A 16,705-nucleotide genomic window follows, 5' to 3' on the forward strand; every position below is an offset into this window, starting at 1 on the left:
TCTAATACCCAACCCCGCCTTTAGACGGGGTACACTTTGGAATTTTGTGTATTTTTTCGTAGCTCGGAAATGAAAATGATTTTATTTTTGGCTTATACCTTGACTCATAACACGCATATAAGAAAAAAATTTTATGACTTTTGAAACTTTTTTGTATTTTTAGAAATTGTTTGAAAAATTGCATTCTTATATAACCTACAAATGCCTGGGCTTCATTTAACGTGTAATATAAAAAATCGTACCTTTTATATTTTTCTACGATTAATCTATCACAAACGAAGAGCCTGGTGGTATTGAAATCATTTCAAACCTGTTTTTCCGTTAGTTACACGGAAAATAAAATGCGCTCCGAATAAAAATTAAAAATTTAATATTTTTCAAAATACCGTAACAATTAAAATTTGTATTATTGCCAAAAATCAACAACTAGAAAAGGCTTCAAGAAAAAATGAAAAAAGCTAGGGATGTTCAAAAATAAAAATTATAAAAATCAAAAACCAAAATTTAAAAATTTGCGAATAAAAATAAATAAATGCCCAAAACGTGATTAGAACGATTTTAGATATCGAAAAATAATACTTAAATCGAAAATAAAAATTTGGGTATTAGAGGGTTAATGAAAATTACCATACTTTTGAATCATGTACAATAAAAACTTATCATGAGACATTTCTTCGATTATTGGTCACCTGACCGCCCTAAGTGGGGGAAGGGGGTTGAAAATTGCCAATTTTAGCATTACGTAATAAATGGACGGTGCTTTCAGACAATTTCTTAACTGCGGATTAAGGTACGGCTTATTTTTCGAAGGTTCTCAAAACCACAAATTTTTGTGCATTCAAATCACATAAGAAGGGAAACCTCAAATTTTGAGGCCATTTTTTTAATATTTGAAGGCCAAAACACAACGATAGCGAAAAGCGGAACTAATTTGCCAGCATGAACTATAACATGCTTGTCGACTAAGTGTTGGTTCACCTTCATTCATTGACAGCTCAGTTGAGATGGTGTGGGAGAAACCGATACAAAATTTCTGTACGCCAAAGTGAGCTGAGATTCTGCTGTCACGAACTATCACTGTGAGGCAGTATCTTAAACAATGGACAATATGATCCTACAATGCTAAAATAAATACAAAATACTTAATGAAAATTGTGTCAATTTTCTCAAAAAGTATCAACGGTTTCGAAAATAAACCTGATTTTATAAAAAAGCTAACATATTCTATTGCATTGAATGAATGAAGCGCACAAGAAATTACAAAATTATGAGCCTTGATATTTGAATTTGTTCACAAAATTTGCTTGAAAATGATATTGGTACCTATCACTGGTTTTTGTATCATCAAGGTTATCGGCTGAAAAACAACTGGGCAGTCTTAGTTGAGCTGTCCTAGAGTCTGCCTTGATTGTCGTTGGCAAGCTAGAGTTATCCTGTAATTTGCTTCATATTTCATATAGCATTGCACTTTGGGCCTTAAAAGGTGGCACAAGCAACACGAATGGGCTTATTCACAAATTTCATAACGCTAAAGGGGGTGGGTGGGTATCCTCATGATGTTACGGCTCATACAAAATTTGTAGAATATCCATACAAAGAGCGTTACGAGGGGTGGGTGGGTGTCGAAAATGGCCATTTCTGGCGTTATGAAATAAACGAATGAACCCAATGTGAATTTTAAAGTTCAAATATGACTTTTAGTGAAATCTACATAGTTTTCTTATTTTCTAATCAATTTTTAAGCCTTTAGCATTATTCTCTTCGATTTTTTTTAATTTAAAGTTAAAACTAGTCTTAGTCAAACATAGTTTGCCCCAAATTTCTTATTATTTTTGGCAACAATGTGAAATATGGTAATATTGACAATTCGAGTGACAATTATAAGTTCGGCAGTTAAAACTTCGGCGAAGTTCGGCGTCGGCATTCTAATTTAGTGCTTCGTCGACGCATAAGAATTGCCTTTGGCGGCGTAGCACTTAGTTAAAATGCCGACGCCGAACTTCGGCGAACTTCTTTTGGTGGTATTTCATTTCTCTATTGACTGTTTAACTTGCGACGATCGACCCGCCACCATATTTCATATAACGGAGGGTATTAGAACTAAGTTGGAGGTGATGATTTGGAGGTTATTTGGCAAGTTGGAGGTTAAAATCACCTCCAAACACTAGCGATTTTGCGGTGGGATGTTGACGTTTGATCACGAATAATGAAGTTCGGTTTAAAGTTAATCTGAATGCACAATATATAGCCGCGAAATTTTGAATTTTGGTGTTATCGCCTTTGTCAATCGTGAAGTTTCAAGAATTTTTCCCCGAATCTCTATAGTTCCTACCTACTTTACCAAAAAAAAAAAAATATTTTGTTTGGCCATATCTGCATAAGTTATGGTAAAAAAAATGATTTTTTGTTTGCTGAAATGAGAAAAAATTGGAGAAAATCGCTTTCAACTAAGAATAATTTTAATTTCAGACAGATTCGACGCTCTACAAATATTTTGTAAATTAAATTTTGAAGATAATGATTAAAATTTCAAAGTTGACTGGAAAATAACAAAATAATGAAAAAAAACTTAACATTTTTGGCTCGAACTTTGAGGTTTCTCTTACGATGTGATTTGAATTCATAAGTGCATTTGAACTTTGACCCAAAAATCTGAATAGGATAACTAATATAATTTGAACCCTCTACGCTTACTATCTTTAAACAAATATGAGAAGATTTTTATCATTATTTCAAATAAGATCCTAATGCGAAAACAAGTTAAAAGACAAAGATGACTAGATCACAGTGAAAAAACATCCAAAAATAAAACAATTTCGTCAAAATGTGTAAATTAAAATTTAAATATTTTGAATTGCGCGATTTTTATCAAACAGTACTAGACAGAAAAAATACAAGTTGATGATTTTTCATGCAAATTAATGAAGTTTGGAGGCTTGTATCTTGGCTTCTAGTGTCCCGATTTAAAATTTGCGCCACAGTTAAAATATAACTTAAATTTCACTCAGCAGAAAATATACAATATTTTTATTTATAGCACAGACAAACAGACGTAACACTTAGAACATATTTCGATCAAAATCATAGTCACGAGGACATGTACGCCCATAGCTAAAATTAGTGTGTTTGGCCGACGGGCCAACAGATGGCGGTAGTGTGTAAACGTCAAACGCGAACATAAACGATGCGAGCGCTGCAGGTGGCGGATTGGCCACCTATCATATTTTTGAATCGACCGTTAAAAAGGTGGTCGATGGACAATGATGAGAGTGTTACGTCTGTTTGTCTGTGGTTATAGCAAATCTCTCATTCCTTAAAAATGGCAAAACTTTTGTTTCCGAATCTATTGAAAACAACAAATTTTCCTAGAAAACATTATTCTAGATGCTTAATTGTCTTACCGAAATGTACAATTTTGTGGAGTATATATTGCTCTAAATATGTATATCTGTTTCAAAACTATTGCCAATCCAAAATTTCGCCATTCTTCTCAATATAGTAGATTTGTGATAACTACAAAATTTGCTTATGAAAAGCTGTGAATTTCCAGCTTAATAAATTTCAGTTAGATCGGAGAACTTGAAAATGAGATCCAAACCTCTAAACTTAACCATTTTGCTTGAATAAAAGCGGTTAATGAATACTTACATCTATCCAGTACTGTATGTTTCTTTTGATCTGATATACACTACCCATTAAAAGTATGGAATCGTTGCAATATAGAGTAATGCAGCACTTTTATGTTTAGCATCACCCAAAATCCAGTGATAAAAGTTTCTTCAACTAAAATTTAATAGAAATCGCAGGGGCTCAAAACCTCAAAAATATATTGATCTAGCACCTCAGAATCCTCAGATGAAATTCAATTTAAGGCGATACTAAACTTTTCAAGTTGCTGCGATATTCAGTACGAGTGTTGCAATACGCAATTCCAAACTTGAGGCTGGTTTGCTGTTGACAAGAAAAGTAATCGCCTATCTCGATGCGTGGAATATTTCTTCCAAGAAATCGTCAAGAAAATCACATTTATTTGTAGGAAATTGCTTGACCCATTCAGTCAAGGAATTTCTTTACTTTTCTTGAGCGAAACAGCATACTTAGCTTTATGGTGGATAGTGTAGTTACTCACGCATTGTCATGATAGTAAATCGTATGGGAACCAAACAAACCGGATTATTGTGATCAATTATAGGAGCAGTGTGCACAAAGATAAATGTTAAATTTAGTCCATTATTTGTAGGTCATTGATGGATTAGTCGAAAAGATTGTGAGTGTGTGACATGCGGTAAAATGTGAACCATGGTAGTTGAATAAATCTGTGTTTTTCTAGACAAACTTCAACAAGATACGTTGTTTTTGTTATCCGAAAATGTTTCTTTATCTTTGGGAAGTTTTTGATAGGTACGTGATTCCCTTTTTTCTATTTTGAAAATTTATTCTTCGGATTGAATAAAAAATTCAAAATGATTATTAAATGAGTAGTCCATGGAAAACTTTTCAGTGTTACGTCTGCTTGTCTGTTTTTCAATTATTCATTTTACGGTACCCCTACACAACCCAATCGAATGGCGAAACACTTGAATCAAAGTTTGAGTAGAAATCTTTTAGGGTGCTCCGCGTTCATATTCAGCGCATATTCAGCAAAAAACCCACCACCAGAGTGAGCGCACTCCTCCTGCAGTCAATCTGTGCAGCTGTCAAAATCATCCCGGATCCGAAGTCGCTTCGCGTCAAAGTGCGTCAAGGTCGCGAAAAGCCGCGTTCGTTTTGTTTACACTTTTCTTTCCAAAACGCCGACCCAAGCGGCATTCGTTTTTTTCTTTGCATTTTCCACCCGCCCCCCTTTCAAGTAGTCGCGATTTTCACCGCCCCAACCAAAGTGTGGATTATTGCCCGGCGAAAATCCTTGAAAATCGACAGAATGAAATCATCGACCGTGAAGCGCAGAGGAGGAAAACCGTTTTGCTCGTGCGTGATTGTGAATTATTATTATTAGAGTCGCCGCTGGGTTTTCCGGGTGTAAAATTGCCGTGTGAAATTCATCGAATAGTTTCGTGACAATGAACGACAATCCGGGAGTGACCCTGTTCAACGAGCATGCCGGAAGTATCCAGGTTAACAATACCAGTGCCCTGCACCGGGCCGAGGAGGAGGAAGCGCTGGAAGATCATCGGCGACGGGAGCAGGAGCTGGCCAAAGAGATGGAGAACGCCTTTGATGATTTGATTGATGACGATCAAAACGACGATACGCTGAACTCTTTGAACTATCTTTCCAACCACTCGGAACAGTCGACGCCACCGCCGCCGCTCCCGATTAGTAACAGGTGAGTATCTGTACAGTGGCGCGGGAAGTGGATAGTACAAGTACAGGACTGGAAACGAATGAGCGTCTTGAAAATATGAACTTTAAAGACCAGAAGAAGGAAGAAGAGATAATAATGCATGGAATCAACAAAACTACCCGAGCAGAAGAAAAGTGCTACCGTCAAACGGGGTAACTTGCAACATTGCGACATGTAACCGAATTGTCGTTTCGTGCAGAATTGAGTTGAATTATAATAATTTATTCCACCATTTATTGACCTTAGGTATACAACAGAAGATTTTTGCGAGGGTTTTGGTATTGTTTCTTTTTTGGTTTGTTTGCTGGAGATGAAAATCATATTACACGTTGGATTGTAAGAAATTAAAGTTGAAAAACGTTCCTCGTATCACATAAACGGTAAAAATATGTCATTCGAGGCATTTGCTATCAGTTACAGTACTAAGTAGTGTACAAATTGACAATATAAAAGTTTTGATAATTCAAAAATGTTTTTTGCTACCCTTGTGGGGTAACTTGCAACAGCAATTTTGTCCTCATTTTTTTATATTTCCTGCCGTTTGTCATCAAGAACACATGAAAAGGCAAAATTGAACAGTAACATTAACATTTTTGCACCTCAATGAATTCAATACACGTTTGGAACTAAATATTAGAAAATTTACATGAATCGTATTACTATTAGATTAAGTTTTATTTTCTTCATGAAAATAACCCCTCCCCTTGGTTACGCGACCTTGCCGCGATGGGAGGGCATAATCCATTAGCCCATATGATAGAAACCTGTAGTGGTGGTATCACATTTTGGCATTTTTGCTTAAAGCCGCGTTATAATTCATATGGCATAGACGCAATAATATCTCGGATGTGATCCAACGGACATTCTGCGTCGTTGATAGAATTGATGCCCATTTCAAATAATTAATCTATTCGAAGTGGACATTAATACTATTGGTGATGTTCAGTTTGTATTTTGCTAACCAGAATGATCCGTAGCCACTCTTACTATTAGCTAGCTAGACACATCGTTATCATATACGACGTAGGAAATATGTATTTATTTATTTATTTATTTATTATTTATTAGGGAGTAGGAAAACCCCATAGAGGTAAACTTTTTTCAAGTTTGTTCCTCCAAAAGGCACTAAACCTCTCATCTTTTCATTAAATACATGTTTTTACATTTTTTCTCAATTAGTTCAATAACGTATTAGAGTTGATGGAGAACGTTGAATGGCGGAGGGTGGCGTTGGTGGAGTGGGTGGCGGTGGTAGGCGGCAGCAGCGGTTGGCAGTATAGGGTGGCGTTGCTAGGCGGTAGGAGGCGGAAGAGATAAAAAAATCGTATTTACAGCATTAGTATTTAGTGAAACTACGGCTTTTTGCTCCCAGTGAGCCTTAACTCTTTGAAGGGAGCATTGATGGCAGTTTACGAGTGATACACTGGACTCATAGATTTACAATATAAAGTTTGAAAGCTGTGATCTAATCCATGCAATTACACGGTGTTTGAATTGAAGTGGGTTTATCTCAGCCCTTATATGTATTGGTAAGGCATTGTACCTTGATTTACCATAGTGACTATAAGATTTTTTCCCAAATTCAGTATTTGAACAGCTTATAACTAAGGCCGGAGGATTCCTAGTTTCGTAACGGTGAGAAGTGCGTGGAAACTCTTGGTTGTGTAGTGCTAACGGATTATGTAACAGATTCTGCATTTGAATTAGAGTTTGCAGATCTCGTAAACCAGCAACTGGCAAGACTGATTTATCTGCTTCTGAATATAGGTCAATGGTTGGATACAGCCTCGGTTTTCTATAAATGACCTTCAGACAACGATTTTGTATGGTTTGGATTATCTTCAGCTTCGTTTTGCTAGCTGCTCCCCATACTGAGACAAGATAGCAGATTTTAGTTTGTATAAAAGCATGAGTTGTTTTGATGGTACAAATTTAGATATCTTCCATAATACTCCACATGTTGTACTGACATCTTTTTGTAGTATGGCGATGTGATTACTCCAGGACAATGAAGAATCGAGTGTTATGCCCAGATGTTTGTAACAATTGACTTCATCAATTTTAGTGCAATTCACCACCAGGTCGATATTTTTCGTAATGATAAGACGGGGTGAGTGAAACAAAACATATTTCGTTTTGTTCAGGTTCAAAGAAAGCAAATTTTCAGAAAAGAATTCTGTGAGCTTCTCCAGATCTTGTTTCATGAAATCGATGATTTGGTCAGCTTCGTTACATATGTACAAGATAGAGGTGTCGTCCGCAAATAAACGAGGTTTTCCGTGTAAGGGAAGATGCGGCAAGTCGTTGATGTACAATAGGAATAGAAGTGGGCCCAAATTGCTGCCCTGTGGTACTCCTACTGACAGATTTCTGTTACTACTGGCACAGTTTTGTAGTTGAACGTATTGTCTTCTTCCAGTTAATAGCTTTTTATCAATCTGTTTGCTGGTCCCCTTATACCGTAGCTGTCAAGTTTTTGTAACAAAACATCGTGATCAATCGTATCGAACGCTTTTTTTTAGATCTAGAAACAGGATTCCGGCTACTTTCCGCTTATCCATAGCCTTGTAGATGTCATCCACTAGTTCACTGGTAGCAGTTAACGTATTTGAACCACCACGAAAACCGTATTGATAATGGACATCGTTGATTTAAAAAAGCTGTTGAGTCTGTCAACCAGGAAACGTTCCAAAATTTTGTTGAAAACCGAGAGAACGGAGATGGGTCGGTAGTTGGATGGATCTTTTTTGGAGCCAGCTTTGTGAATTGGTATCACTCTTGCGGTTTTAAGGAAGTCCGGGTAAGAACCAGAGTTGATGCTTTCATTGAACACATTTGCAAGAAGGTTGGCGAAAAAGTCATGATGAGTCTTCAAAAATGTTGCGGATATACCATCTGGTCCAGCACTTTTGTTGTTGTCTAAATCCTTGATCTGGAGGATAACTTCTTGTTTAGTAGCGGGCTTCAGGTAAATGGAGCTTCTGACAGGTCGCAGACTACAAAACTTGTTGATATCTCGTTGACTGGAAATGCTGGAGGCTAGCTGGGGTCCAATATCACTGAAGAAGTTGTTGAAAATTTCCGCAACGCCCAGAGGATCCTTAACACTACGTCCGTTATGTTCAAGTTCAATCTCTTGGGATTCATTGATGTTGCGACCAAGAACTTGATCGAGAATTTTCCACATATTTTTCGGGTTTGGATTTTCAAACAGTTTCCCGTAGTACGATCTTTTAGCTAGTTCTTTTAGCTAGTCGCTGTAGCAATTTCGACACATGACCAAGTTGCCCTTGTACGCGGCTATCCTGAGGATATATCCTACTTCTGCTTAGAATCTTGTCCTTCAACTGCATCATTTTCCAAAGATCAAACGTCATCCAGAGACATGAACCTTTAATCTTCGCTTGAACGGATACCTTTCTCGAGCACCTTTCCTTCAACTGGTGATACAAGTTAATGACATGTTGTACTTTTTGCGTGGCTGTCATTCTTGGAGGAAGGACTCGCGCAGTAGTGACGAAATCGTCGTTAAGTTTTGTATGGTCTACTATTACCTTTTCCAAAGTACAGGTGCGAACAGTCCTGCAGTTCTGTAATGTCGTGAGCACTAAACAATGATTACTAATTTCGGAGAAAATTGTTTCATTGACTACATTTTGGGAAAGCGCTTCAGAACATACTGCATGATCGAGAATATTATTACTAGTAGGCCTTGTTGGGTGTGTGTTTGTGACTCTGAAGTTAAAGCAGTTTAAAATGTTCAGGTATTCCTCAACTGATCGGTTATTTGATTGATTTGTTGCCAGATTAATGTCACCAACTATAATACAGGGAGCACCTCCTTTTGTGGATGATAAAACTGTCTCCAGGATATCAAAAAACTGTGGAATAAGAAACGATGGTGGCCTGTATATTGCGTGGATATCAACATGAGAACCATTCTGTGCGACTCGTAGATGAATGTGATGGAAACCACATACATGCTCATTTGAAAGATTTTCAAACGCTAGCGACTGACGAACATATACAGCTAATCCACCTCCATCAGATTCAGAACGGCATGAAAAAACAGCGTTATATCCATCTATGCTGTAAAGTTGACAACGTGCTTCCTTCAACCAAGTTTCCCCAATAACTACAATATCAATCTCTTCAGTATACGCCGAAAGAAGTTCTTTCATGCAATCAAATTTCTCAAGTGAGTTCATGCCTCGAATATTGAATTGTAGGAGTACGGCTCATTGATGTACGGTTTAATAAGTTTACAATATTTTTATTCAGCTCAGATATAGAATTAAAATAGTAATTTTTATTGTTGAATTCAGTAATATTATCAGCTACGCTCTATGAACGATATTCATTAAGCCGAAACCCGTTTTGCTGCTGGCCCTTTGGGTGATGATGTTGAGCTGGCACCGGATAAGTTTAGTAGTCGTTTTTGAGACAACTTGGAGAGCTTTTCAAGGTCTTCACAAGAAGATATTTTTTCCACTTTTGCACCATCTTGTCGCTTAATCAGAACTTTTCCGTCTCTGCCCATCCATACATACTTGATGTCCAGCGAAGTTTGAAACTCCTTAGTCTTCTGGAGAAGGTCCTTTCCATACGACGTTATTTCATCACGAACGGTGATACGATTCGATGACCCAGCAAAAGCTTCACAAATCGACGACGCCAGCAAAACTCCATATGCACGTTTCTTCTCAAAGAAAGCCTCTTTGGTGTTTTCGTTACTGAAATGTACGATAATCGGAACCGCATTCCTGCTGACATTTTTGCTTTGAATCCGCTTAGCTTCTTCGATGCCATCATCTTTGCCTGGGGCTCCTACGACGTTCATCAAATGGCGTACTAGTTCCTTGGTATTCTCGTTTTCCAAGGACGGGAGTCCTAGAATAACGGCATTTTTGGAGAGCATGGCACGATTGACTCTATCTAGTTCGAGTTCCAAATGATTCACAGTCGTTACCAGTTGGTGATTCTGGTCTTGCAGCATATTAACATCTTTCCACAGCTTGATGTTGTCTCGCTTCAAACTACTCAACTCCTCTTTGAAAGCAGTAAATCCCGACTGAATGCTATCGAACTGATTCGCCAAAAAAAACTTGAGATTCTTCTATATGTTTAGTGGTTTCCATTGTTTTCATGGATGCAGCCATCTGAAGTCTGGTCTCTTCAAACGCCGAACGAGAAACCATAGACTCCTGTTTGATCTCAAGCATAGTCTTCGTGAGCAATCGCAACTCAGCAACCACGTCCACATCACTATGCGATTTTGATTGATTAGATCGCATTCCCGTGCAGTTTCTTTCAACGAAAGTGACAAGATTTATTACAGTAGACACATTCAATCATTTGCGACGCATCGTTTTCAGATTTGTCGCAAATGAAGCACACACTTTCTTCTTCCGAGTTGACCATGTCGTACATCAGTGCCTAAGCAGACATCAACAGACCAAAATATAACACAATAGGCTAGCACAATCCTATTTGGTGTACGACAGCACCGATAGCACCAATAGCACGTTCAATGCATACAGAAGTCGGCCTACTGATGACGAGGTGTAAACGAATTGATGATTGATGATGATTGTTTTATGATAGGGAAGCAGCTATCAGTTACTTAGATTCGTATAAATACCTGGCCAAAACTTGGTGCAAACGATTCAAACCTCCGAGATAACAATGGGACCCCAGCTGCCTGCTCCGAATTGCCTTCTAATGCCTGATGCAGGAATTTTCGATGTTGAAATCAACTGATATTTCGATTCTTAGAACGGATTGCAAAATAGCCTTTCAATGTGAATCCAGTGTTGCCAAAATCTCTCTAAAATAATACTCTGAGGAAAATGACTGGTAGATTGACTGAGTGGCGACAATCTTATTTTTATATGGTTTTTACATTGCCATAATAAGAAATACCTCTTTTGTAACATTGGTATAAATAATCTAATTCCAGCTTCATTTTCGCAAAATTTACAAGTAGAAAGTAGGCGTTGTGAAGCATTGCATTTGCCACCGAAAAGTGAATCTTGTAGGAGACTGTAATAGAAGCCTAAGGTAACTTTACTCTTCAATATTCACTATAATAATGACTATGGAAAGTAAGACGCTGAGATCGATCATTAAGGTACACTTGCTAGTTTCGAGAAATTGTTGAACAGACAAGGAAAGTGACTTTTTTCTTTAAGGATATATGACCGTAATGACCAATATATACTTTTAACAACAAAAAACGAAACTAACTAGAACTACTACTAAACAGCATGATTTTGTTAAGACTTGACGACAATTCACATTTGAGACTCTAATCTTACGTAAAAGACAGGAGCAATCAGAATAGCACTTAAATGACAAATTATTTCAATTATTCACTGTTCGATTAGACAGTATTAGTAATGACACTAATACACTTCTATTTCAAACAAATTCTGATGGAGTTGCTGAATTTCACAATGCTTCCTTTTCTCAGAAGCAAGGGAATATGAGTATTTTTCAAAAACTATCACGTGTTCATGTGGGCACCATAGCCTAGTCCGTCTATGTATTGGTCCTGATAGAGGGAAAACTTGGCAAAAGCCAGACCGAGGGTTCAGCCTTGACAAGTTAAGCTGTCAGGCAGCTCCAACTAAATACCATACAAGAAAAAAAAAAGTTTTATTTTTTTCATGAAAATAATGAATTATTTTGAAAATCTGTATAAAATTAACCACTGCCATTGTGAACGTTCTGCATAAAATATGATGAAATTTATGTCAAAACTCTAACAGAGACCATTTAAAAGACATACATATTAAATATGTATGTCGCTTTGATTCAAATATGTATAAAAAAAATTATTTGGAGTGTAAACTAAAATACCATTGTGTTTATAGAAAAATTGCATTAACACGATTTAATGGCTTTCCAATAACTGTCAAGACTTATGATATGCTAGATATTTCTCGTCTGGATACCTTTTGCAATTCCAATGGAGTTTTTAATCAAATTGGTTTAATACTCATAATTCAATCAATAATAATTAGTTTTCTGAGAGTAGAGTAGCCTGTTTCTGATTATTGTCATGGTTTCACTGCAGAAAATTATTAAATGATCAGAATAACACGATATAAGTTAAGTTTTTAATAGTGTACTTCAGGTAGCACCGTGTGTTGCATGTTACCCCACATAAGGTGTAGCATTGAAAATGCATATTTTTCGTCTCTCCTGATTCCAGAAAACCCACAGTGGATATGAGTAACTGACACTGAAGAAGACTGTATGTGGTAGTCGGAATACGCGTATCTGTCAAAGATAAGCATTTAGGAGCGGAATTAAAAGGAACACGGTACTCCATCAACTTCTAAGTTTCTCTTTCAAGACTGAGTTTTATCTTTTTGAAATGCAAGCTGAAAAGTCATCATTGTAGCCAAAACGAATGACGGGTTACTTAGCCTCAAGATAGCTTAGATAAATCTTCAGCATAAAAAATCAGCAACGATCAATCTTTGTAGACTCATGCAAAATGGTACTGCTCAAGTGGCGCTAGTTCGAAAACCTTACTTTCGTAAGGGGAACTTTTATCTAGGTAATCTTGTGGACACAGTTTTTACTACTTTCATAAACATGAAATGGCAAACTCGCGTGCAGGCCTCGTGCATACGTGCTCGTAAATAACGCTATCGTTGCTACACTCATTTCTGAGTTAACAACCAGAGATGTATGTGCTGTCACAATTGATATTTCTGTTGATGACCTCCATAGTTAATACGTTTTTTGTTTTGTGGTGTATTTACCACATGATGAACCATTCCCAATGGATCATTTCAAACGAGTTGTCGTACACTGCCTATGAAAATGCCTTCTGCTGATTGTGGGCAGTGATGCTAATACTCATCACACCATCTGGAGTAGCTCAGATATCAGTTCGAGAAGCTCCTGCCTGATGGAATGCTTAAGTAGTTCAAATCTTGGATTACTTATTATAGGAAATCGAACAACTCTCATGGTATCTGCTAGAGAAGAAGTGTTAGACATAACGCTCTGCTCAAACAGAATCAGTCACGAGTTGACGAATTGGCATGTATCAGATGATGAATCATTAACAGATCATCGGAACATCTTCTATGAGCATATGAATGTAACTGCGCACCATTCTCGAACCATTCAATATGATTTTTGCAAATATTAATGTGTCGCATGACTTCGTTCTACAAAATGTTTAAATTGATTATTTTTCTGGAATTCTCAAAATATGCTACGAAAACCTCGTGACAAATTAAAGTGGAGTTAAATCAAAGCCAAACCTATAATTTTCAAAAGTTTAAATCTAAATACCATCAGTGCATCAGATTCCGCTCATTTAAAGGAAGTTATGTGTTCAAATTTATTATATTATATTATAATAGAACTATTCTGCCGATCAATACTATTTGTATGTCACACTATAGCTCCAAGTATAGCTAACCAGCGGCAAAATAAAAAGGATTTGAAAAACTTTCATGAAAAAATATTTAATTGCATTTGTTACTGCATCTAAGTGTTCCTATTTCCGCTCATGGTAAACAGATTTCGTGACAAACTTACTAATAAATGAGTTATTTCGAATTTCGCAATTGATTTTGAATACTTTCCAGATTTTTCCGCCAAAATTTTATGGGGTCTCTTCAAAGAATATAAGATTACGATTCTAATGACACTATGATTTAGCATTTTATCTGCTGTTGCCCCTCTATGGAACATCTAAGGCTGAAATTCGGAATATACAGCATCAGATCAGCGCTACAAAATGAGCGTAATAGTGAATCCAGCCTTATAACTTTTCTCAAGAACGCGGGGATGTATAAGGCGATCTAAAAGGAATGGCGTACGAATACTTGATAAGAAGGAAATTAATCAAAGGTTTCACGCCATAAACATCATACGTAAAGCTCAAAATATGTATTAAATAGAACAAAATAGTGGTGAACTCGCCTGGGGCGAAAAACCACTATAATAAAGAAAAAAAAAAAATTTTGGTCGACCCAATGCTGAGGAAATTAGATATGATTTTTCAGTGTGTATTTTGAAAAATGTCACAACTTTAAGTAAAAATTTAGTATACAAAATTTAAAAAATGTTTTTGGAAAAATACATACGAAGTAAGAATAACTCTTTGCCTTTCCAATGCGGCTTAAAGAGTTTCAATTGGACGTGTAACCACAGAGATACGGACGGAACACTTTTGTATGTTTTTGAGGGGGTGAACCCAAACTTTTGCACGGGAGTGTAAATACCTAGTGGTCCAATAATCGCTCACGAGGTATTGTGTTTCCAATATAAAGAATTATTTTATCAAATGAAAATAGTGTCAGACGACTTCATTTGAAAGTTGTTAATATTGCTAGAATGTATCCGTGCGAAAAATGTTGATTATTGACACGAAAAATCAATTTTTACACTAGTGAGCAGAAACAGGGTCATGAGCGGATACTGGTTCACTGATGGTAATCAAATAAGACTTCGGACTGAAAATTCGATCGATGGGACACTCGTTAGAGGTAACCAATAGATCAAATCTCGCATAACTTATGATCTCGCCCTAAAAGCCATTGGTAACCCTGTGTGTAGCTCATTGTTTCTGAGCATTTGAATGGATTTACACGTTGTTTAACAACTCTATGGTGAAGAAAGGATCATTATTTACCTACCAGTGATGTTGATTTGGATGTTTGTTCCTTCACTTGCTCAGAAACAAAGAGCGTTATCTCAGAGTATGCGAGAAATTTTCAACGTATAGTAATATTTAGTTTGTTGAAAATTTGATGGCGTGGCTTCGATTCTCCTTAAGACATCCTTTCTGAAGCTCCGCAAATTTAGACCTATCGCATGGCTAACCAATGTCACGTTTTCTTCCATTCACAGTGTTTGAGAAAAACAACCCGTAAAATCACCACTTGGCTTGCGTAAAGTAAAGATTGGGAGAATTACTTTGGTACCTCAAAATGTTTTTTTTATTAGCAAACATGTAAATAACATTAAAAAATTTGAAAGTTTTTTTTGTAGCGGATTGGTGCTCCCAAGCGCCGATAGAATTGTAGAAGTCGCGATTTTTGCGGATAAGACTTAGAAGTTTCTGTAACAGCCCTGCTAGTCGAGTAGAAGTTCAAAAATAACAAGTGTTTTCTGAGTAATAGAAAGGGAATAAAGTCTCATGTTAAGTGTCACCCAACTGATTTCCTCCCTTATTCCCACAATAATTTGTCGGGCCCTTTACCACTTTAAATCAACTTCAATTCTCGCATAACTTCTGATCTCGCCCTAAAAGCCATTGGTAACCATGTGTGTAGCACGTTGTCTCTGAGCATTTGAATGGATTTTCATGTTATTTAATAATGCTATGGGGAAGAAAGGATCATTATCTACCTGCCCGTAATGTTGGTTTGGATGCTTATTCTTTCATTTGCTCATAAAAAACGAGCTACACACTTGGCTACCAATGGCTTTTAGGGCGTTATCTCAGAGTATGCGAGAATTGTACCGTGATGCTACCATATTTCGCGCACGCTCCTAATTTCGCTCACTGTCATTTTATCCACATTTGTTGATACATATTGAACTATCTAATTGCACGGTATGTAACCATGGCTGAAGTAGAATTATTCAAAATACTATCCAACAAAAATGTCTTTCGCAAAATATGTTTAAAATATCAGTGAGCGAAATTAGGAGCGCGCGCGAAATATGGGTACTTTACGGTACATATACAGTAATGCTAGCTTCATATACACCGTTTATATGCATAAATTGCAGCTTGAGTAGCATGATTACTAGGAGTGTAGGCGTCGCGAAAACCGCGAGTGAATGAAATACTGTAACGAAAATCGCCTACAAATCGATTGGATACATTCAATCGTGTAGTTTTGAATCAAAATGTAGAAGTAGTGCGTGGTCTTTTGATTCCGTTGCATGCGTTGTGCGAGTGCGAAAAGATATTCGTGTTCAATCGAGGACCGATTGCTAACTGGTGAGCTCGTTCCATGTTTATGGTAATTTTCAAACAATTTATGGTTCCTGTCTTTTTTCGTCATTACTAAAAATAACTTCTGAATAGTTCGACATTATGAATGTCGACGTACTTTTTCAACCTTCTACCAGTATCTTTCTATCACGTGACAAAACTGCAAAACTAGTTTTAAGTAAGAGTCATATTTGTCTCCCTTATCCATGAATCGCATCTCCGACCAAAGGTGATTCCCAGATCTTTTTCCTCCCTCGCTATTCAACACGCTTCCAATGTTGATTATGGATATGCAGAGGTATTCTCGGATTACACACTATCATTCCTTCCCCACCCTAACTGACTGTAAGGACTTGGCCGGCGCCATTGTTGATCAATAAAAT

General features: G+C 37.0%; 1 protein-coding gene across 1 annotated transcript in view; it reads left to right on the forward strand.

Annotated features, from left to right (window-relative positions):
- The first annotated feature begins 4,720 nt into the window (after positions 1–4,720).
- The window catches only part of LOC5575720 (centrosomal protein of 152 kDa), a 31,769-nt gene continuing 19,784 nt past the window's right edge, over positions 4,721–16,705 (forward strand). The window contains exon 1 of the mRNA XM_001655778.2: positions 4,721–5,326. Within this exon, the coding sequence (XP_001655828.1) occupies positions 5,061–5,326 (266 nt within the window). The 5' untranslated portion in view covers positions 4,721–5,060. The remainder of the gene's footprint in view (positions 5,327–16,705) is intronic.

Source organism: Aedes aegypti, chromosome 3, assembly GCF_002204515.2.
Source record: "Aedes aegypti strain LVP_AGWG chromosome 3, AaegL5.0 Primary Assembly, whole genome shotgun sequence".
Taxonomy (NCBI): domain Eukaryota; kingdom Metazoa; phylum Arthropoda; class Insecta; order Diptera; family Culicidae; genus Aedes; species Aedes aegypti.